Source organism: Thamnophis sirtalis, unplaced genomic scaffold (assembly GCF_051295495.1).
Source record: "Thamnophis sirtalis isolate CommonGarterSnake01/CBP01778 unplaced genomic scaffold, rThaSir2_p1.2 scaffold_4, whole genome shotgun sequence".
Taxonomy (NCBI): domain Eukaryota; kingdom Metazoa; phylum Chordata; class Lepidosauria; order Squamata; family Natricidae; genus Thamnophis; species Thamnophis sirtalis.
The window spans coordinates 4809732-4833949 of NW_028261384.1; the positions used below are offsets into that span (position 1 = coordinate 4809732).

Here is a 24218-nt window from a genome sequence, read left to right on the forward strand (position 1 = left end):
GGCCTTGTGGGTGTACAGGCAGGATCTTGGATTTTTAACTGAGTGGGAAAACCTGGAAGCTTTCAGATTCGGGTTTTCCCAGATGTGCCAACATGGCTCTCTTAATAAATTGGAGCTTTGAGGAATCCTTTGCCTCTGATTTACTTTTGGGTGCTATTTGGAACCCTAACATTTGGTGGTTTTCTTGCAAACATTTCATGACCTGACTAGGTAACATCAACAGTACCACTAGTGGTGGGGGGGGCTTTGCTCTCATTTTATACACACTAGTCACTGCCCCGTCAATGGGAGTGTTTTGGTTGTTCCTTGATTAGGCTGTTCTTTATTGTGTTAGTAGTACCTGTTTGGGATATTATTTAGTGCTTGGTGTTAAACTTTGCTTATCTGGGAGTTGTTTGCTTGTCAGGAGGCATTGTAATTGATTAACCTTTTGATTGTCTCTTTTAAATGGGGTGTGGATGTTGTTTATTTCTATGTGTCTGTTGATGGCTGATTTGTCAGAATGCCAGGTTTCCTGCAATTCTCCAGTATTTATCTCTGGTTTATCTCTGCATTTGGATATGGTTTGCGTGGCTACGGGGTTGAGGATTACCTGTAATTTAAAAGAGTTGTCTGAACACCTACCTTTCACATTAAGCCTGCCTGTGGTGTGAATTCCTTCAGCCTTGAAGGAAATAAGAGCTGAATCTTCCAATGTCAAGGATGAGAGTGTCAGTGAGTGCTTCTTCCCTTGGATGGATATCTGGCAGTTGTCCTGAGGCTTGAGACGGAGACCATCCTTCATCCAAACTGCTTCCACGTCTTCATGGGACAATTCCACCTCAAAAGTTACTGATTCCTTCTCGTGAACATCTGTCGGCTGCAAGCCTTTGATCAGTTTGATGGGTCTCACTGGGAAATGGATGAGATACATTTGGGTCAAAAATCTTACATATATATCACTCTTCACTTGAGAGGTACGTAGGATCTCCTGCTCCTCACCATGAAACCAACCAAATTTGCATGTCATTTGGCCTCGTTTGAAAACCAGGTCCCCATCATCAATGCTAGAAGAGTTTGCTCTCTATCTATACTCATTCATTCATATGTTCATTTCTCTATGGAATCTTTGGTGCTTTCTAAGCTTGGCTATTTCTCCCAGACAGGGACGTGCAGTCACTAGAGGCAGGGGAGGCATGGCCTCACCAGTCATGAGGAAAAGGAAAGAATTTTAAAGAATTTTAAAAAAATAATTAAAGCCAAGGTAGTTGCTACCAGATTCACAGTGACTTGGAGCAGTGCTTTGTGTTAACCATAGGAGGAGGCCAGAGAACTAGGGGCCTCCTGTGCATAAGCGATTTTTCGCCTTTTAAGAGTTAAGCAAGGGTTAACAAACAAAAAATTCCTTATGCAAATGAGGCACGTGTTCTCTCGCCTCCTGTAGAGGGCATTTTTAGAGGCATTTTTAGAGTTCTCTGGGAGCAACTAGCTCAGTCTGCTCAGAGCTCTGGCCTTTCATGAGGTGAGGGCAGGGCAGGGCAGGGCAGGCAGAAGCAGAGTTGAAATCGTCTCTGAAACAGCTGGAAAAGGTGCGTGTGTGGGGAGGGGGGAGGAATTCAAAAAGTTTGATCGGAAGGCAGCAGGGGAAGGGGGGGTTTATGGCAGAGGAGCTGCTTTCAAGCCTTTGGAAAATATATCCAACTTCTGTGTTTGTGTTTGAGAGTGAGTGAGTGAGAGAGGGATCCAAGTTCTCTGTGTGCGTGTGTCTGTTTGAGAGAGGGGGGAGGGAGGGAGAGAGGGAAGAAGGAGGGGGAGGGAGAAGAAAAAGAATGGGAAAACTTATTTTGCAAGGGGGGAAAATGCTGTCGCTTTAAATCGGAACTGAGCATGCCTGGCTGTGGAATTCTGGGAGTTGAAGTCCACAAGTCTAAAAAGTGCCTCACCAGCCCTAAAGCTGACCGCACGTCACTGCTCCCAGACCTCTCAGGACCCAAGTAGGTAATATCATCAGTTCTAGATCTAGCAAGAAAACCACCCAGCTCAGAGAGCGCCAAGAAGGAATTTCCCAACCATGAGAATTATGAAGGAGTGGAACAACCTTCCTCTTGAAATCATGGGGTCTCCGCCCCTAAAGGTTTCCAAGCAGAAGTTGGACAACTATTGATCTGGGATGGTCCAAGCCTTCCTGGCCTGGTCTAGGAGCTCTCCACTGTCCCCCTCCATCATTGTACAATTCTCACAAGGGTTGCATTCCTCGGAATTGGCCCCCACGAGAGGACTTACTGTCTACAGTGACCTTGGCTTGTGTCTTGTCATGGAGGGTCTCGCAGGAATAAAAACCACGATCGTCACAGGATGCACTCTTGATCACCAGGCAGTGCTTTGTCCCCTGTGCCTGGATCTCCAGGTTGGCCGTTGGGTGAAGGGCACTCGCGTTCTTCGTCCACTTCACCTCGGGGGTCGGCTTGGATAGCTCAACTTCGAGCACAATCGTCTGCTTCTCTTCTACAACTTTGGCCTCCAACTTCTTCACGAATAACACCGGGGCTTCTGGTTATGAGAAAGACCAAAAGCATCAGGTAGGTCAAAAGCACAACAGATACAGGTAGTCCTCGACTTAAGACCATTTGTTTAGCCACCATTCCTAGTTACAACAGCACTGAAAAAAGTGACTTAAGACAATCCTCACACTTACAAGGATCACAACATCCCCACAGCGACCTGATCAAAATTTGGATGCTTAGCAACTAGCATTTGCAGGTAGTCCTGACTTACAACCATTCAGTGACGTTCGACGTTCCTACGGCACTGGAAAAAAAGTGACTTATGACTGTTTTTCAACCTGCAACCGTTGCAGCATCTTCATGGTCAGGTGATCAAAATTCAGACGTTTTGCAAATGGTTTATATTTGTGACAATTACAATATCCCGTGATCATGTGATCTGCTTTTGAGACCCTCTGCAAGTAAAGTATATGGGCAAGCCAGATTCACTTAATAACCGGGTTACTAACTTAACAACTGCAGTGATTCAACTGAACAACTGTGGCAAGAAAGGTCGTAAAATGGAGCAAAAAGATCACTTAACAACTGTCTCACTTGGCAACATAAATTTTAGGCTCAATTTTGGTCATAGGTCGAGGACTACCTATTTTGATAACTGCTCCAGTGTCCCAGTGTCACCCAGTCACCATTTTCGACCTTCCCAGTGGACTTCTATCCAGCACAGTCCACGGGGGAAGCTGGATTTGTTTAACAACCTCAACAATGATTCACTTAATGACTGCAGTAATTTGCTTAACAGTCATAATAAAAAAGGTCAAAAAATATGCCATGATTTGCTTAACAAGCGCTTTGTTTAGCAATGAAAATTGTGGTCCCAATTTGTAAGTCAAGCACTACCTGCATTTAAAGGTGAGAAAAACTTTTTTCATATTTTCCCCAACTGAGGAAGCCTTTAAAACTTACAATATTTTCTACCATCTTATTCTGGGTAATAGATGGTGGTCCAATCCAAAATGTTTTAATCTAGCCAATCAGGATTTTATGCTTTTCCTCACATGAAAACATACTTTGCAAATAGCAAACTAGCACTAGAAAATGAGTGATAACTGTTTCAAAGATCTCACCTCGTGGCACTAGGTTTCAATAGGTTCGTGACAGTGGTGGGTTTCAAAAAATTTTAGAACCTCTTCGGTAGCTGTCGCCTGCTTTGTGGGAGCGGCTTGCCAGTCATGTGACCAGGTGGGAGTGGCTTGCCAGCCATGTGACCGATTGGCAGTGGCTTGCCAGCCATGTGACTGGGTGGGTGTGGCCAACTTGTAAAATGTGGTGAAACTCACTTAACAACGCTCTTGCTTAGCAACCAAAATGTTGACTCAGGAACTCTGGCATTTGAAGCACGCAAGTCTTAAAGCTGTCAAGTTACAAGACCCTTGCACCCCTAACCCTTTAGGAAAAAAAACCCCAGGGGTGTTCAAACTTGACAGCTTTAAGACTTGTGGACTTCAACTCCCAGAATTCCTCCTCTCGCTCTTCATCTTGGTGATGTGCGGACAGGCAGGGGGAGGGAGCTGGAACCGGTTCTAAATGGCACTGTAGATTTGTGGAACCTCTTCTAGAGAAGAGCTTAGAACTGGCAGGAACCCCACCCCTGGTCCGTGATGACAAACCTACGGCAAGCGTGCCACAGGTGGCACACGAAGCCCTTTAGGCGGGCACGTCAGCCGTCACGCCAGCCTAGCTCCACTGCACATGCACCTGCTTCCTGCCGGCCAGCTGGTCTTCAGGTTTCTGCCATGCATGTGCCCGGGGGGGGGGAGTTCGCATTGCATTTTGGAGCCTCGTGCAGCTCCCCTACTTCCTGTTTTGGCTTTCAGGTTGGTGTAGAAGGCCTTCCAGACCCAAACCGGGGCACAGGGGGGCATGTGCAGCCACCCCCCCAGCACCTTGTTTCGGCTTTGAGATTGGTGCAGAAGGCCTTCCAGGACCCAAACCCTAAAATACAATAAAATAAAAAACTAAAATAAAAATAAAATAAAGTTAAAACACTGTAAAATAAAAACAAGCTAAAATCAAGAAAAGATAAAAAAATTAAAATAAAATTTAAAAAAAAGCTAAAATCAAATTAAATAAGATAAAAAATTAAAATGCAATAAATAAATAAATAAACTAAACTGGATGAAGCAAAATAAGAAAGTAAAATAATAATATAAAATAAGCAACGGTTGAAACCAACAGGAGAGCACCCAGAAACGAGAGCCCACAGCTGGACGTTTCCTTCCATCCCTAAGGGACCCCCGTCTCACCTTCCACTCGGAGGTGGGCCCGACTCTCTTCTCCCTCGGCTTCAGCTGTGACTTCCCCACTGTCTTGTACCGTCAGTTCAGTGAGAGTGAGGCTGTGATGGGCATCATGATGAGAAATGACGTATTTCTTGCTGGCTTCAATCGGGGTGCCGCGGTGGCTCCACTTTACAGGTGTGTCGCTAGGGGAAACGGTGCATTCAAAAACCGCCTCTTTGCCTTCTTCTGCCACAACCTTGGAGAGGCCCTTGATAAACTTCACAATGTGAGGCACTGAAGAATAGACCAGGATACACGTCACATAAAAGAAGGGAAATGTTCTTTTGTGGAAATTTGAGAGGCCTCCTTAATGTGGTCTCTCATCTGCAGACTTTAGTTGGAGAGGGACAAGGAGCAATTTCCCAATCAGTGCGCACTGCAACCAGGATCAGTGCTACTGTGCTTTCCCCAAAAATATGACGCAACTAGAAAATAAGCCCTGGCGTGATATTTCAAGATGCTCATAATATAAGCCCTACCCCCCCCAAATAAGCCCCAGTTAAGATCATCAGCCAGATAGATGCATTTTAGTACCATATTTCCCTGAAAATAATACCAGAAAATCCTAAAACAAGCCCTACTGCATCATTTGGAACAAAAATTAATATAAGACCCAGTCTTATTTTTGGGGAAACAGAGCAAACCACTTCTACATAAACCGAGAGGAAACCCCACTCTCTTCCAGCACTGGTGATGTTGTCTAGCTGGGTAATGAAACATCTTCAAGAAAACAGCCAAGCTCAGAGAGCACCAAGAAACCCACAGTCCTTAGCACTTAGACTTCATAGTGCTTTTACAGCCCTCTCTAAGTGGTTTTCAGAGTCAGCTTTTTGCCCCCCCCAAAATAATCTGGGCCCCCTTTTTACCCACCTTGGAAGGATGGAATGCTGAGTCAACCTTGAGCTGCTGAGATTTGAACTGCCAAACTGCAGCTAGTAATCAGCTGAAGTAGCCTGCAGTACTGGGTTCCACCACAAAAGCGCGTAGGACAAAATCGCGCTCGACAAAAGCGCGCTGTGACGTCATCACAGCGCGACGAAAAAGATCGAAAAAATGTAAAAATAAAGCTAAAACCTTCCCCTAACCCCCCCAAACCTAACCCTAAACCTAACCCTAACCCTAACTCTTAACCTAACCCTAAACCTAACCCTAAACCTAACCGTTAAAGTAACGAAAAACGTAACGCTAACCCTTATCCTAACCCTAACGCTAACGCTAACGCTCTAAAGCTAACCCTAACCCTTAACCTAACCCTAACCCTAACCCTAACCCTAACCCTTACCTTTATGTGAATCGGCTTGCTTTAATTTAATTTTTATTAATTTTTATTTGAATTTTTCGATCTTTTTCGTCGCGCTGTGATGACGTCAAAGGCGCGATTTTGTCGATCGCGCTTTTGCCGTCCGCGCTTTTGACGGGTCACGGCAGTACTGCACTCTAACCACTGTGTCATCTCGTCCTCGTCCTCCTTCTCCTCCATCCACTTCTCATCCCCTCTTCTGTCTCCTCCTGCTCCTCTTCCTCCTACCCTCCTTCTCCATCTCTTCCTTCTCTTCCTCCTCCTCCTCTTTACCCTCCTCCTCCACCTCCTCCCTCCCACAAACCTCCACTCCCTTCTAATACTGATGAAGTTCTCTGTTCACAACAGCTGCTTTCTGTGGCACTACCGCATATCTGTTCCATCAGAAAGTACCTGTGGGTGTGACTTGAATGGTGCATTGGTCATTCCTTGTCTCACATGAATATTCTCCCTTGTCCTCAGCCCGCAAGCCAGAGATTATCAGCACTCTCTTGGCACCAATTTCTTGCATCATGTAGCGCCTGCTGGGTTTGAGGATTGCTCCGTCCTTGCGCCACACAACTGTTCCTTCGTGCTGGCTGAGTTCACAACTCAAGCTCAAAGCTTTTCCGATCTCAGCTTTTATGGGCTCCAGCTTTTTGGCAAACTTAACCGGCACTTCTGCAGGATAATTGGAAGATAGGGGGGGAAAAAATAGGTCAAAAGAAAGATCAAATAGTATTTATTTAGATTTTTTTTTAATCCCTCTTTTATGGTGCAAACTGGTTCAAATGTCCCGTGGTATAAAATGTGCTGAACACAGAGGGTCTCATTGTCCAGTGATTTATCTGATGGATACTTTTTTGGCTTAAAGAAGACCATGTTTCTAAGCTTGGAACAGCATGTAACAGAAGAAAATATTTGTAACTCGAGGTTGAACTGTGGGATCCAATGGTGGTCTCTGAGCTGGGTTGGTTTCTTGTAAATGTTTCATGACCCAACTAGGGAACATCATCAGTGCTAGAAGAGAATGGTATTTTCAGAGGAAGAGGAGGAGACTGTGAGTTTGGTGATCTCTTGCAGTACTTGAGAGACCGCCTACTGCCAATTACCTCCACTAGGCCAATAAGATCCCATAGATTAGGCCTCCTCCGAATTCCATCAGTCAATGCCGACTGGCAACTACCCGGAGGAGAGCCTTCTCGGTGGCTGCTCCGACCCTCTGGAACGAACTCCCCGTGGAGATTCGTACCCTCACCACCCTCCGGACCTTCCGCGTAGCCCTTAAGTCCTGGCTGTCCCGACAGGCCTGGGGCTAAAGACTTCAACCCCACCCGAATAGTATGATTGTTGTGCTTTTAACGATGTATTGTCTTCATGTGTGTAACTTGTTTTGTCCTTCCCTCCCCCTGAATTGTGAGCCGCCCTGAGTCCCCTCAGGGAAAAGGGCAGCATACAAATAAAGTATATTCTATTCTATTCTATTCTATTTGATGATCCAACTAGGGAACATGATCAAGCTCTTCTCCCTTCTGGCACTGATGATGTTGCCTAACTCGATCACGAAATGTCTGCAAGAATGCAACTAAGATCAGAGAGCCTCAGGGACCCCACAGTCCTCTTCCTCCTCCTCCTCCTCCTCCTCCTCACCCTTTTCTGCAACCCCCCTCCTTTCTAGCACTGATGACGTTCCTGCAGAAATATCTGCAAGAAACCAACCCATCTCAGAGACAACCAAGGATTCCACAGTTCAACCTAAAGCTACAATATCCTCCTTTCTACAAACCCTACTCCCTTCTAGCACCAATGATGTTCCCTAATTGGGTCATGAAATGCCTGCAAGAAAGACCCCAAGCTCAAAGACCACCAAGGACCCCACAGAACTAGTAACTACTAACTCACACAGCTCTTGACCCCCCCCCACATTATTTTAGGGCTGGGAAGAGCTTGAGTGGATTTCTTTCATCTTTGATGGAGCTGATGTTTCTGTCTCACGTTAGTTGGCCTTGCAACTTTCACCAAATTGCTTTGACATTTCAGGATGGCCACCTCTGCTTGTTCTCTCACCTTCCACCTTGAGTTGGAATTGCTGTTTCTCACTCTTAACTTCGCAGGTGTACAGACCAGCATCTTTGGTTTCGGCCGTCTTCACAATCAAGGTCCTAGCCGCCTTGTCCTTCTTAACCACATAGTTCTTACCATCTTGGATCTCAACTCCATCCTTAAACCACTTGACCTCAGCATCCTCAGGTGATACCACAGTGGAGAAGGCAACCTCCTTGTGCTCCTGAGCAACAATGGTCTCCTCCTGAGCAACTTTTCTTTGGAGTTTGACCTCTGGTTCTGGAAAAAGCAATGGGAAAATGAGTACAGCTAAGCCCTCAACTTACGACAACACTTAGGAGGGGAACTTTTGTTGCTAAGCGAGGCTGTAGTTATGCCAGTGTTGAATCCAACCCTCCCTCCCATCAATAACTCACAGAACATAGAATGGTAATATAATAGAGGAGATCATTTGCCAAAGTAACTTAGGCATGTAACAGAGTTGGAAGGGACCTCGGAGGTCTTCTAGTCCAACCTCCTGTTCAAGCAAGAGACTCTATACCAGTGATGGCTAATCTTTTCCAGACTGAGTACCCGGACTGAGTGTGCACATGGCCAAATCCCCCAAACGCGATGCACACCACCCCCTGCACACACGCAAACGGCCCCCTGCATGCACCCCACCCGTGCATGCACATGTGCCCCCCATATGCATGTGCGCCCCCCCCCACATGTACCTGCCTCCCATGCATGCACAGCAAAGACTCGAAGACCAGCTGACCGGCGGGAGATGCACATGTGTGGTGGAGCTGAGCTGGGGTGACAGCTCACATGCCCACAGAGAGGGTGCTGCATGCCCCCACAGTCCTATACCACAAATGCTGTCCAATCCCTTCTTGAAAACACCCAGTGATGGAGCACCCATAGCCTCTGGAGGCGTCGTTCCTCTGATTAATTGTTCTCACTATTTGGAAATTCCTCCTTAATTCCAGGTTGCTTCTCTCCTTCATTAGTTCCCATGGGGCAGCCTTTGAAGAGTATTCGGAGACTACAACTCGTCCAGAATGCAGCCGCGCGAGCGATTGTGGGTGCACCCAGGTACACCCACGTCACACCTATCCTCCGCGAGCTGCACTGGCTACCGATCGGTCTCCGGATACGTTTCAAAGTGCTAGTCGTAACTTATAAAGCCCTTCATGGTGTTGGACCTGGGTACTTGAGAGACCGCCTGCTGCCAATTACCTCCCAAAGACCCATTAGATCTCACAGGGTCGGCCTCCTCCGGGTTCCGTCCACCAGCCAATGCCACCTGGCTACCACCCGGGGGAGGGCCTTCTCTGTAGCAGCTCCGGCCCTTTGGAATGAACTCCCCGTGGAGATCCGGACCCTCACCTCTCTCCAGGCCTTCCGAAAAGCCGTCAAAACCTGGCTGTGCCGGCAGGCCTGGGGTTGATGAGTTCCCCTCCCCTCTCGACTTGTATGGCTGTATGACTTTTGTGTATTTTAATTATGTGTATTGTGTTTGTATCCCCTTTTCCCCTTTTGAGTTGTTCGCCACCCTGAGTCCCTCCTGGAGAAGGGCGGCATACAAATAAACTAAATCTTAAATCTTAAATCTTAATCTTAAATCTCATTTATTGCTTTTGTTTTGCCTTCAGGTGCTTTGAAGAATAGATTGACACACACACACACACACACACACAAACACACACACACACACACACCCTCTACTTTGCGGCAGCCCCTCAAATATTGGAAGGCTGCTATCATGTCAGTCCTAGTCCTTTTCTCTAATAGGTTAGACACATAGGTAATTCTTGACTTTCATTTAGTGACCATTCGAAGTTACAACAGCACAGAGAAAAAGTGGCTGTTTTTCACACAGCCCTTGCAGCATCCCCATGGTCAAAATTCAGAGGCTTGGCAACTCACTTAACAAATGTCTCACTTAACAACATACATTTCGGGTTCAATTGTGGTCGTACGCGGGGGGATTACCTATACTATTCCCTCACATGATCTTCAAACTATCTTTCTGATGATGCAACCTGGGACTACAGTGGCCTTTTTAGCAACTGCAACACACTATTAGAAAAGGAGAAGAGATCTCACCTGTTACTTCCACTTTGAAGGTCACTTTCTGACCACCTGCTTCACAGGTATACTGTCCGACGTCCTTGGTCGCCACTTGCTCCAGATACAATTTGCGGGTGGTTCCATCTGACTCCATCTTAATGTTTTTACTGATGAGGATGGGTTGTCCATCTTTGTACCATTTCACTTGAGTGTCCGAAGTGGCCACCTGGCAGGTCAAAATGGCATTCTCCTTCAGGACGGCCTTGACTTCCTCCTTTATTTTGTCCTTATTGGTAAAGACTTCAGGAGCTTCTGTGATGTGGAAGAAAAGAGATGTTGTCAACTTGCATAACAAGTTAATCTCTTTAACTTATTTCAGTCTCTACTTACCTATCTATCCATTCCTTTATCATCTCATCCATTCAACTCCATCTATGTTTATCTGCCCATCTCTCTGTCTCTCTGCGTCTATCTATCTATGTACCTGTCCATTCATCATCTCATCCATCCATCCTTCTCTCTCCCCCTCTTTTTCTTGCTCTCAAAAAATATTCGCACATCATATTCATTCACCTCTATGTCTATCTGTCTTTTTTTTTGTCTGTATCATCTATGTTTCTAAGTATCTGACTGTCCACCCACCTACCCATCCACTTCATAATTGTTTCTACATAATTTCCACTCTACTCACCTGGGATAGAGAGAGGGAGAAAGGTTTCAAGAATGCCCAAATAGCAACCAAGACGATCAACACAGATCGCAAAGAGATTCAGCCTTTCTAATTGGATAAACTTTACGATATTGATTCATTCTACATGTTTGTTATTCTCACCTTCAACAAAAATTTTGTAGGTCAACTTCTGTTTTCCAGCTTCACAGGTGTATTCACCAGCATCTTTCTTCTCCACCTGTTGGACAACCAGACGCCGGGATCTGCCTTCAGCTTCCACCTTGAATTTCTTGTTGGAGGTGATCAATTTCCCATCCTTGAACCATTTGACGTCTGTCTTGGCTTGGGCCACCTCACAGGTGAGAGAGACTGTTTCTGAAGCCAGAACTTTGAGGTCCTTCTCGAACATCTCCTTGTTGGCAAACATCTCCTCGGCTTCTGGACCATAATCATAGCAGGATTTTAAAAAGCAAACAAAGAAAATAGCAGTAATTACTAAATACAGAGCTGTTCTTCTGTGGAATTAGGATCTTTTGCTAATTTTGTTTGACTCGTTTTTCCCCCTAAATTTGTACATAACCTGGAATTTTTAGCTACCTGGGACTCTTTGATAAAAGAAATATAATAGGAGCTCATTCTCTGTTTCTAGAAAGTACAGAACGATTCAATCAAAATCTTTGAGCTATTTCAAATTCATAGTGTGTCCCCAAAAAAGTATAATTGCCACATTTTTTTTGCAATCAGTATATATTTATATCTATCATATATCCATCTGTCTATCAATCATCTATTTATACTTGTCAACATACAAAGAATCCATACTGCTTATATCCTGCAATATAACTAAAAATAAAGAAAAAAAATATGTATGTTGTTACCTGTTACAGTGACTTTGAAAGTGAGCTTCTGGCCATCAGCTTCACAGGTGTATTCGCCTGCATCTTTCTTCTCCAGCTGTTGAACAACCAGACGCCGGGATTTGCCTTCTGCTTCCACCTTGAATTTCTTACTGGCAGTGATAAGTTTCCCATCCTTGAACCACTTGATGTCTGTCTTGGCCTGGGCCACCTCACAGCTGAGGGAAACATTCTCTGAGGCCACAGCCTTGATGTCCTTCTGGACCTTCTCCTTGTTGGTAAATATCTCCTCAGCTTCTCTATCTAATGGTGGAAGGAATGGAGAAAGCTTCTTAATTCACTTTCTCTTTAGGATATTTTGGCAGAGAGAGGGATGGATGGATGGATGGATGGATGGATGGATGGATGGATGGATGGATAAATAAATAGAGAGATAGAGTAATATATGTGTAATATAAGGGCATTTTACCTGCAACTGTGATTTTGAAAGTTAGTTTCTGGCCTTCAGCTTCGCAGGTGTATTCACCTGCATCTTTCTTCTCCACCTGTTGCACAATGAGACAACGGGATCCACCTTGTGCTTCTATTTTGAATTTCTTGCTCACAGTGATCAGTTTCCCATCCTTGAACCATTTCACTTCTGCCTTGGACTGAGCCACCTCGCAACTGAGAGAGACATTTTCTGAAGACACAGCCTTGATATCTTTCTGGACCTTCTCTTTGTTGACAAACACTTCCTTAACTTTTTCATCTAGATGTGGGAAGAGAGAACAAGACACATTTAACATTTGAAGTAATGGGCTTCAAAAAGGAGATGTCATCTACACATTCATGCTTCATAAGATATGACCATCCTCATATCTTGGTCATCCTCATTAAGTGACAATCACCTATATATGAGCTCACAGTGTGCTACAGCTGCCAAAAAGCCAACACAGTTCTAGGCTGCATCAACAGAGGAATAGAATCAAGATCACGTAAAGTGTTAATACCACTTTATAATGCATTGGTAAGGCCACCCTTGGGGATACTGCATCCAGTTTTGGTCACCATGATGTAAACAAGAAGTTGAGATCCTAGAAAGAGTGTAGAGAAGAGCAACAAAGATGATATGGTTATCAATCATCTTTGTGATGATTGATAACCATCTTCCAATATCTCAGGGGTTGCCACAAAGAAGAGAGAGTCAACCTGTTATCCAAGGCCCCTGAAGGCAGAACAAGAAGCAATGCGTGGAAACTAATCAAGGAGGGAACTAAACTAGAACTAAGGAGAAATTTCCTTACAGTGAGAACACTGAAGGAGATAGCGAGAGCTGAAAAACTTCTTGGATGAGAAGCAAAACGTCTTCAAAGAAAAAGAAAAACCAGAAAGTCCAGTTGCCTCTTGAAAAAACACCTTTGGGATAGTGAGAACAATTAATCAGTGGAACAACTTCCCTCCAGAAGTTGCTGTTGGTTTTTAAGAAGAGACTGGACAACCGTTTATCTTAAATAGTACAGGCTTTCTTGTTTGAGCAAGGGTTTGGACCTCCAAGTTCCCTTCCAATCTTGTTATTCTGTTATCCTCCATATGGTTGTTCTTTTCTTGCCAAACTCCTGAAGTTCTCCTGTGCGCTGCTTGGGGAATCCAAGCATGGGTTAACTTTGTCCATTAGCCTAGAGACTGAGTTATGCAAATTGCTGGCCACGCCTCCTCTGACTGGACTGGTTCAGTTTTTTAACTCAGTCCAGCCTAAAGAGACGCAAAATAATTCTCTCTAGGTTACTAGACAAATTCATTATTATTTCACAAATTCATCATTATTATTTCACAAATTCATCATTATTATTTCACAAATTCATCATTATTATTTCACAAATTCATCATTATTATTTCACAAATTCATCATTATTATTTCACAAATTCATCATTATTATTTCACAAATTCATCATTATTAATTCAGCTTGGTTACTTTTTTTAGTATTTAGTATTTTATTAATACTTATAGGCCGCCCTTTTCCCTGAGGGGACTCAGGGCGGCTTACATAAAATAAGGGAGGGGGAAATACGAAACAATAAACATAAAACAATACATAAGAATAAAATAGTAGACAACATTCATTCAATATTCGGGAGGGGGCAGGTTGTGATCTTATCCCCAGGCCTGACGAGCTAGCCAGGTCTTAAGGGCTGTGCGGAAGGCCTGGACGGTGGTGAGGGTACGAATCTCCACGGGGAGATCGTTCCAAAGGGTCGGAGCTGCAACTGAAAAGGCTTTCCTCCGTGAAGTTGCCAGTCGACACTGACTGGCAGATGGAATTCGGAGGAGGCCCAATCTATGCGATCTAATCGGTCGCAAGGAGGTAATTGGCAGGAGGCGGTCTCTCAAGTACTCAGATCCACTACCATGAAGGGCTTGACCAATTCATCATTATTATTTCAGCTTGGATTCCACTTCACCAGATTGAGTTCCCTTCAGGGTAAATATCTCTGCAAGGGGTTCATTTCTCCTCGGTTACAGTGACGAATGGATTTTGGCGTTCCCGGAGCCTGCGGAGTCAGGGAACCTTCTTGTTGAAGGCAGGGATGCGGTGTTGTTTACTGTGGGAAGGTCGGTTCGCCGCCTTCATGTTGTCTTGTCGCGGTTGGGGATCGGTTCGCTGCCCCACGCTGGCCGCTCTCACCACTGCCTGCTGCCCCCCCCCTCAAGGTTGCTCAACGAAGTGTGGAGCCCGGACATCCCATCGGAGCCTCTGGAGGCCGTGGCTGTGGTCGCTGGCAAGAATTGAGGCAGGCGTTTTTCATTCTGGCGACGGCCTTTGTACCTCAGTGATTTGAATCTTCCGCCTTCGCTGTTGCTCATGGCGTCTATTTTGGGTTGCGGCATCCATTTTGGAGCCCTTTTTCACACCAGACAACCAGTCCTGCTGGGCATGGCTTCAGTTTCCCGCCCGCAGTGACGTAGAATCACCAGATTCATTACTCCACGGAGGTCGGTTCGCCACCATTCTATTGGAGCACAAGTTTGATCCCTAACAGCCTCCTGTTTCGATTGCGATCGACATTTGGCATTCAGTGAACGTGAGCTTGGGACCTTTCAACTCAGCTTACATGGCGGATTGTTCTATTACCGGGGGCAGTGCTGGGGCCTCCACCTCTCCTCAGTTGTCCTCCGATGCCACTGGGGCCTCATCTGGAGTGGGTAGGGCTTCCACCAGGGCCACCAGCCTCAGAACCTGGGCCACCTCAGCAGCTCCTGCCAGGTCCAGGTCCTTGACTCCTGCCAAGTCCAAGAATGGTCCTAGGGATCCCTCAACTCCCAGACCCCCTCCCACCCTATTGCCTGAAGGGCTTTCTACCTCCAATCTACCTGGAATTCAAGGTTTGTCCCCAGACCTTCCCCTCTCTCAAGATGTTACAACTGCAGGGCCTGGCTCAGATCAGACCCCTTCCCATTTAGGGGCTTCAGCCACCTTTACTCCCACGGCTGCTGGCAGCAGAACGGAGGATACCCCAGAGTTTGATCTCTCCCCTGGGCTCAGGGACATGATTGCCACTGCCATATCTAGGGGAGTGGATGCAGAGTTACAACGTCCTAGAAATATGAATCCTGCCAGGGATTTAGTCACCTCTCAGGATGCCCCCCCTCCCTTGCCTTCTATCTAAAGTGAAGGGTCTGTTTTAGGGGAGGAAGGTGAGATTTTGGATTTGGAATTATCGGATGATGAAGGGCTGGTTCAGGATAATGTTCCCTTCTCGGGCCTCTTCAAACCAGCCCTATTCAAATCTCTTCTTTACAAAGCCAAGGCCACCTCCAATTTGGGGGGGAGCAACCACCCAGGCCAGCACCGACATGGGCCTTGATCCCACAGAGCGCTTGTTCGTTAAACAGGTACAAGAACAGGAGGCTATTCCATCACCCAAATTGTTTCTGGACATAATCCAGAAACAGTTGGCCCAGCCCACCGCAGTTTCGCCCCACAGCAATGGCGGTAGAAAGCTTTATGCTTCCACCCCGGAATTGGACGCCATTTTACAGTTTCCCACTGTTGACCCACTGATAGCGGCCTTGGCTTCACCTGCCCTTATTCCATCTGAGATTTCAGAGGGATTGAAAGCGGATGACCGCAAGGCGGAGCTCGTTATTTGCAAAACGCACCAGACGGTTGCCTGGGCATTACGTGCCGCTATGGCGGCCTCATTCTTCAATAGAACTTCCTTAGTTTGGCTAAGATAGCTACAGGAGAGGTTAGGTCCAGAGGATTTGCGCCTTCATCAGGATGTGGTTAAACTGGTGGCGGCTTTGGAATTCTCCTCGAATGCCACACTCAATCCGGCCAAGTTCGCATCCCGAGCTGTGGCAACTAACATAGCTTCTTGTCGCCTGTTATAGCTACATCATTGGCAGGCGGACGTATGATCCAAATTGCACCTTGCCTCCACCCCCTTCAAGGGCGGTTCCCTATTTGGTGGAGTGCTGGATCCTATACTGATTGAGATGAGGGACAAGTGAAAGGTGCTGCCTTCGACTGCTAGGCGCACAGATCAGATGCAACAACCATATCCTCGAAGGCAGCCCTTTTGTTTTGGGGAGTCGGGGTGCTCATACCTCCCCTACACCCCCCTATCTAATAGATCTTTTTCCCAGTCCCAGGACAAGTTTCAGGACAGGTCCAATACTAGGGACAGAGGTAGCAACCAGCACCAACAACAGGCACAGGCCCGACGGCCCTTTTATGACACCAACAATTGGTCCTTTCGTAGGTACCGGTGACTCGCTAGAGGTTGGCCCTATTGGTGGGCGCTTAACTACCTTTGTTCACCAATGGGAAGCCACAACCTCCGACGCCTGGGCTCTTCAGACTGTGAGGCTGGGCCTCACACTGGGGTTCCCGGCCATTCCCCCGAGACATTTCATCAAATGTCCGGTACCCAGGTGCCAGGTAAAGCGGTGCCTGATGGACACAGAAATCCAGCATCTCATTTCCATCAGAGCAATAGAACAGGTACCAAGGGGACAGGAGGGTCTAGGTTTCTACTACATACTCTTCCTAGTTCCCAAGGCCTCGGGAGCCATCCTAGACTTGAAACAGCTCAGTTTCTACCTCAAATACCAAAAATTCAAAATGCCATCACTCAAGAGTATTCTGGTGAGCATTCGCCAAGCCCATCTCCTCACCTCCATCGACATCAAGGAGGCCTACTTGCATGTTCCAATGCATCCGGCCCAAGTGTTTCTGCGCTTCCACTTCGCGGGGCATCATTTCCAGTACTGCGCCTTATCATTCGGCCTATCATCAGCCCCGCGGACTTCACCAAAGTGCTAGCGGTGGTCACAGCCTCACTGAGGTCAGTTCCCATAAGAGTCAGTTGTTATCTCGACAACATCTTAATCTTATCGTCTTCCTGGAACCAGGCTTATCGCGACTTACAGCTGACAATTGACGCCCTACAGGATCACGGATTCGTGCTGAACTTTCCAAAGAGCCACCTGCACCCGACCACATCCCTGCTACATCTCGGGACAATCATCAATTTGGAGACTTGTGTAGTTTCTCTCTCGAGGGAGAGACAGCAGAGCCTGCAATCCCTGGTGAGTCAAGTGCTCAAGCAGAGGTCACCTTCCCTTGCGGTATCGTCCCAACTTCTAGGGAAGATGATATCTTGCATAGATGTTGTACCTTGGGCAGGGTTCCACGTATGACCACTGCAGTGGTATCTACTCCCATTCCAAAGGACTCACACCACTCCCTCTCTGACCAGGGCTTGCTTACCGACCAAGATGTCCCTATCGCTCTGTTGGTGGCTGTCGCCCTGCATCCTCAAGGGATGCCTTTTCAAGGAACCGGAGCGGATTGTGGTTACAATGGATGTGAACCAATTTGGATGGGGGGGTCCACATCCTGAATTGAGTGGCGCAGGGTCATTGGACTGTCCAGGAGCTGAACAACAGCATCAATTGGCTGGAGCTACAGGACATCCGCCCAGCCCTCCACGAGTTTCGAGACATGGTCACCTCCAACCATGTACTGATACTCACCAACAACGTGGCCTCCAAACTGCATGTCAACCGCCAAGGGGGCACGAGATCCAAAGCCCTGATGATGGAAGCAGAACACCTATACCACTGGGTGGAGAACCATCTGTTGTCAGTCCGAAAGCGGAACACATATTGGGCACTGTGAACGTCCAAGACTGGCTGACAGGGCCACGGTGGATCAGGCGGAGTGGCGCTTGCACCCAGTCCTGTTCCTAGAACTTTCCCGCCGCTTCAGCCACCCGCAGGTGGACCTGTTTGCCCAACCCGACAACGCACACCTGCCGCATTATTATACCATGTTCCAGGTACCAGGAGTGGAAGGCACTGACGCTCTCCGAAGCCCTTGGCCGGTGGGTCTCCTTTATGCTTTCCCACCTCTGCCAATTGTGCTGATGGTCATCCAGAAGATTCTGACAGAGCAGGCGGAAATGCTGCTGGTCACACCGATATCCCTATTGCAAGGAGCTCTCATCCACCCGAATCCACAGCTGTTACAGTTAGCCATGTGGCACGTGAGCGGGCAATCTTGAGTCAGCACCATTTCTCTGATAAGGTCATCTCCACGATCCAGGCGGCTTGCTGCCTGTCAACAACCCGCATTTACGAGGCTACCTGGTGAGCATTCTGCAGATGGTGTCAGGCAACGGGTGAGGACCCAACCGGGGTGACCATACCACAGGTATTGGACTTCCTACAGATGGACATGGACAAAGGACTAACACCTAACACCCTCCACCATCAAATTGCGGCTATGTCCACCATAATTGGCAGTGGGCAAGACCAACCCCTAGCTCAACACCCAGGGGTGTGGGCCTTCCTGAAGGGAGCGGCAAACCTTAGCCCGCTTATCGTTCATCGCTATCCCACCTGGGATCTCTCCCTAGTACTAAATGCCCTACGGTGGTTCCATTTGAGCCTATTCGCATCATCTCCCTCAGGTTACTGGCTCTTAACACTGTCTTTTTGGTAGCCGTTACATCAGCCCGGCGTGTGTCCGAGTTGGCGGCACTCTCCGTCCAAGATGACCTCTGCATCTTCCATCTGAGCAAGGTCATATTACTTTTGGACCCGACCTTTATTCCGAAAGTCAACTCATGGTTCCACAGGTCCCAAGAAATCACTCTCCCAAATTTCTGTCTGCTGCCATCTCACCCCCAAGAACGGCATTGGTTCGTCGTTCACTTCACCGCTATGTAAGACGCACTGCGTCGTTCAGAAGGATGGAGGCCCTGTTTGTGTCCTTCCAACCTACCACCATGGGCCACAAGGCATCATCGCATCGGCCGCTGGTTGAAGGCGTGTATTGCCCTAGCCTATGACTGCCAGTCCCGACCAGTTCCCAGTCGTATCACTCCCCATTCTACCAGGAGTGCGGACACGAAGGCGGCCTGGGCAATGCAGGCCTCGGTGGAAGACATCTGCAGGGCAGCGACCTCGTCATCGCTGTCACCCTTTATCCGTCAGTACAAGGTGGACGTTTATGCCTCGGCTGGGGCATCCTTTGGACGGCGCGTGCTGCAAAGGGTAGCTTCTTCAGCTATGGGACCAGACCAGCCTCACTCCCACCCCTGAAGTCTATTGCTTTGGCATGTCCCATGCTTGGATGCCCCAAGCAGCACACAGGAGAACGACTGTTGACTTACCTGAACGGTCCTTCTATGTGCACTGCGAGGGGAATCCAAACCCGCCCTCGGCTTCGGCTGTTCTGGGCCTGGACTTCCATGTTTTCCTATGACATTCTGACTTACCTTGACTTCTAGACTTATTTTGCTTCTTTCAAGCCGGCTGAGGAGGCGTGGCCAGCAATTTGCATAACTCAGCCTCTAGGCTAATGGATAAAGTTAACCCGTACTTGGATTCCCCTCGCAGCGCACATAGAAGGATCGTTCAGGTAAGTCAACGGTCGTTCTAAGCCTTCAGCCAAATCAATCCAGATTTTCAAAATACTACATAAAAGGTAACCAGCATCCTTATATAGCTCTGGTTTTCATGTTTTTACTGATGTAAAAACATCAGTAAACATATTTCCAACTACATAGAACATGTATTGCACCTGGGTACTTGAGAGACCGCCTGCTGCCAATCACCTCCATTAGACCGATTAGATCCCACAGATTAGGCCTCCTCCGAATTCCATCTGCCGGCCAGTGCCGACTGGCGACTACTCGGAGGAGAGCCTTCTCTGTGGCTGCTCCGACCCTTTGGAACGAGCTCCCCATGGAGATTTGAACCCTCACCACCCTCCAGGCCTTCCACAAAGCCCTTAAAACCTGGCTGTTCCAACAGGCCTGGGGCTAAAGAGCTGTTGCCCCCGTCTCGAATGGTATGACTGTTGTGTGTTTTTAAATTATGTATTGTTATGTTTTGTCTTTTGTTTTCTGTCTGTACCCACCTTCCCTGATTTGAATTGTGAGCCGCCCTGAGTCCCCTTCGGGGGAAAAGGGCGGCATATAAATATAATAAAATCAATCAAATCAAATCAAATGATGTCTAATGCTCATCAATTTCAGAGGCGGTGTTGAAATACAGCCATATTTCCAACTACATAGAACATGGATAATAGTATTATAGTTGTTCTATCTAAAACTGTTGGCCAAAGTAAACTTTATCATTGACACAACTTGAAGGCGTTCTTTTACACTTCTGAGAGCTGCTCTGGTCGATCAACCAAAAATGGATTGGTCTGACCACTTTTATTGCTCTATATGAGAGATGTAGAGAATATAAAGCTGGTTGTACCTGCAACTGAAACTTTGAAGGTGAGTTTCTGGCCATCAGCTTCACAGGTGTATTCACCACCATCTTTCTTCTCCACCTGTTGGACAACCAGACGCCGGGATCTGCCTTCAGCTTCCACCTTGAATTTCTTGCTAGAGGTGATCAGTTTCCCATCCTTGAACCACTTGACATCTGTCTTGGCCTGGGCCACCTCGCAGCAGAGAGAGACATTCTCTGAAGCTACAACCTTGATATCCTTCTGGATCTTCTCCTTGTTGGTAAACATCTCCTTAGCTTTTGCATCTGAGTTTGATTGAAGAAGACAATCAAAAATCAACTTTTTAACCTTTGTTTTAAATTGTAATCATCTTTTCTGGAATCATAGGACAGTAGATCACATCCTCCATAAGGGAAATTACCTTATCATTCCTCTTCAGGTTTTTTATAAAGTACATACAGCTAGGCCTCAACTTACAATCATAATTGGAACCAGAATTTCTATTTTTAAGAAAGGTTTGTTCAGTGACTTGTGCCTGATCTTTTTTGCCATGGTTGTTAAGCAAATCCCTGCTATTAAGTAAACCATGTATTCATTAAGTGAATCAATAGGTTTGCTTGTCAAAAGTCAATTGGAAAGAATACAAATGATGATCACAGGTTCTCACGATACTGCGACTCTTCTAAATTCACGCCAGATGCCAAGTACCCTAATTTGAATCACGTGACCATAGGGAGCTGGGATGAGCTGGAATGCCACCTACTGGTGAAAAAAGATACTATACTACTACAAGGTTGCGAAACTCCTTGACAGGAAGCCAGGACTGATAAGAAGAAGTGAAACAAAGTGAAAAGCAAACAACAACTGGAAGGCTGACTTTTTGTTTTTTGTTCTGTATCTATTTGCTTTCTGGCTGCTTGGGAGTAACTGGTGAGCCTTTTGGAGATCTTCAAAGTAGTGTGGATTATAAACAATAGGAACTTCAACTGCCCTTGAAACTGAACATTTGATTCTGTGGATTAGTGAGACACGGGGAAATTCAGTGGGCCATTCTGGATTATGAATACTGTTTTATAGAACATCATACAAGTTCTTCCTTACAAATTCAGTGAACTTAGAGGGAGCAAATTGGCAGATTTTGAGGACTATAAATATTGTACATTCTAAGGAACAGTTCCGAAGTGAGCAAATTCTTCTGATATTGGCTTTTTGTTGTGCTGGGCAATTGAGACATTGGGATTTTAGTGGATTATTGGGTAGCCCATTAAATTAAAGTAAAATGTTACAACAGGGAAAACAAATACACCTCAAAAGAAAACTATTGATTCTTCTATGTATTCAGAACCTATGACAAGGAACCGTAGGGAGACGAAGAAACTGATGCATGATACAGATGTGAGACTAGGAAACCCTCAGCAATGAAAAATGAACAAAAAATCCAGAAAATAGAGGAGAAATTAGAAGGAACAGAGGAAAAAATAGAGATAAATCAACAAATGACACAAGCCAATAAAGGTATGGAAGAGATAGTAAAAAGTCTTAAAATTGAACAGGTAGCTTACTCTTTAAGAGTTCAAAATATAATAGGACAAAGAGAAAGATCTCCCAGAAGGGATGAAAGAATTATTGATGGGTGCTCTGGAGATTCGACAGCGAGAGGTAGATGTGGAGGCACATGAAATACTTAGACTAAATATGAGTGATGTAAGGGGATACAAGATCCCAAGGGAGGAACATGGGAGATTTGTCAAAAAGTCAATAAGAGTTGAAATACTAAAAAGAGCAAGAGATGATGGATAGATACAGAATACGTCTTAACATGGGATTTGTTTTATTAAGGGTTAGAAAATAGAGAGAGAAATTAGAAATTGGAAAAATATTATTATGTATACTGCTACATTATATAATATAGTATAATTACTATGTATACGTAAATGTTAGAAGTTGAAAGATTATTACCATTATTTAGTATACCTAAATCAGTGGTAGTCAACCTGGTCCCTACCGCCCACTAGTGGGCGTTCCAGCTTTCCTGGTGGGCGGTAGGGGTTTGCTGTAACTATGCTTTATAAATTTTATAAAGTAAAGTTACTTCCCTACTTTATAAATCACCAATTACTGTGGAACCGGTGGGCGGTTAGAAAATTTTACTACTAACAGAGACACAAAAGTGGGCGGTAGTTATAAAAAGGTTGACTACCCCTGATCTAAATAATGTAGTAGTAGTAGTATTGTTATTAGTACTGCATATAACTAAAATACACTGTTCATTAAGCACCTATGTCTGTCCAATAAAAATTATAAATAAAATGATATATTTTTTAAAAAATGGGGAAAAAAATGTCTTTGGAGATCAGTGGTTGAATGCCCTTGAAATAGAGATGAGCGTCAACCCCTATCGTCAGCAATCGACTAGCAGAGTAAAATCCGTAGGACATCTTTTTCCTTTATATCAGTAATCGTATGACTTCCGTAGATGCATATGCTAAATAAATAAATAGATCTTGGGCTAGCATAAATAATTGGGCTAGCACAAATAATTAAATAATTAAAAACAGCCATGGCTGAAGTGCTTGGAAATGAAATACCTAAATATACTATAGATTACTTCTAAAATGTGAAAAATGTGGAGTCCTTGGAGCTCTCTGACCTTAACTGTTTTCTTGCAGATGTTTCATGACCCAGCTACGCAACATCATCAGTGCTTGAAGAGAGTGAGGTTTGCTCCCTTTTTATATACAGTAGTGTATATTGATTGATTGATTGATTGATTGATTACATTTATATGCCGCCCTTTTCCCCGAAGGGGACTCAGGGCGGCTCACAATTCAATCAGGGAAGGAGGTACAGACAGGGGGATAAAAAAGACGAGACATAACAATACAAAAATTTGGGGTGTGTATGATTTTCTCTTTGGTTAGAGTATTATTTTTTGATTAATCTTTTGTCTGGTATTAATCCTTCCTTATCTGGATGTCATGTGCTAGAGGAGATGCATTCTGGTTTTTTCTCTTTCCTTCTCAGCTTTTCTATTGTCTTTTTTGAATAGTGTGTTCCATCAGCCAGTCAATGTCGACTGGCAACTACCCGGAGGAGAGCCTTCTCTGTGGCAGCTCCGACCCTATGGAACGAACTCCCCGTGGAGATTCGTACCCTCACCACCCTCCAGGCCTTCCGCAAAGCCCTTAAAACCTGGCTGTCCCGACAGGCCTGGGGCTAAAGACCTTCACCGTACCCGAATTGTATGAATGTTGTGCTTTTAATGATGTATTGTCCTATATGTAACTCGGTTTGTCTCCCCATCCCCTTGAACTGTGAGCCGCCCTGAGTCCCCTTGGGGAAAAGGGCGGCATACAAATGTTAATAAATACTAAATACTAAAAATACTAAAATGTTTATGTAACATTATGTAATAGTGTGTAAATGTTGTTTATGAATCCACTGATGATTGATTAGCACAGATTATGTTACTTAGTTGGGCAATGAAATATCATCAAGAAAACCACCAAGCTCATTTCCAAGCTCAAGGAAATCCCAGGAATATTTGTGGATTTTAAAAAAATTGGATCTAGGTAGTTCTTGACTTACAACGTTGATTGTCCAGTTACAAAGCCACAGTCCAAACCTGACCTACAAAAATTCTTCTCAGATTTGCCTCAACTTGAGCCTCTAAGAAAGAACAATCCTTAACTCCATGTATTGGGAAAGTTATAGTTTACTAAAGATCAAGTG

At 45.6% G+C, this 24218-nt stretch overlaps 1 protein-coding gene across 1 annotated transcript in view; it reads right to left on the reverse strand.

Moving 5' to 3' along the window:
* Positions 1-24218, reverse strand: part of OBSCN (obscurin, cytoskeletal calmodulin and titin-interacting RhoGEF) — a 243002-nt gene that overhangs the window by 185574 nt on the left and 33210 nt on the right. The window contains exons 17-26 of the mRNA XM_087712229.1: positions 20510-20791; positions 12217-12498; positions 11769-12050; positions 11053-11328; positions 10257-10532; positions 8169-8444; positions 6516-6782; positions 4787-5056; positions 2263-2529; positions 625-891 (exon numbers count right to left, since the gene is read on the reverse strand). Of these exons, the coding sequence (XP_087568355.1) occupies positions 625-891; positions 2263-2529; positions 4787-5056; positions 6516-6782; positions 8169-8444; positions 10257-10532; positions 11053-11328; positions 11769-12050; positions 12217-12498; positions 20510-20791 (2745 nt within the window). The remainder of the gene's footprint in view (positions 1-624; positions 892-2262; positions 2530-4786; positions 5057-6515; positions 6783-8168; positions 8445-10256; positions 10533-11052; positions 11329-11768; positions 12051-12216; positions 12499-20509; positions 20792-24218) is intronic.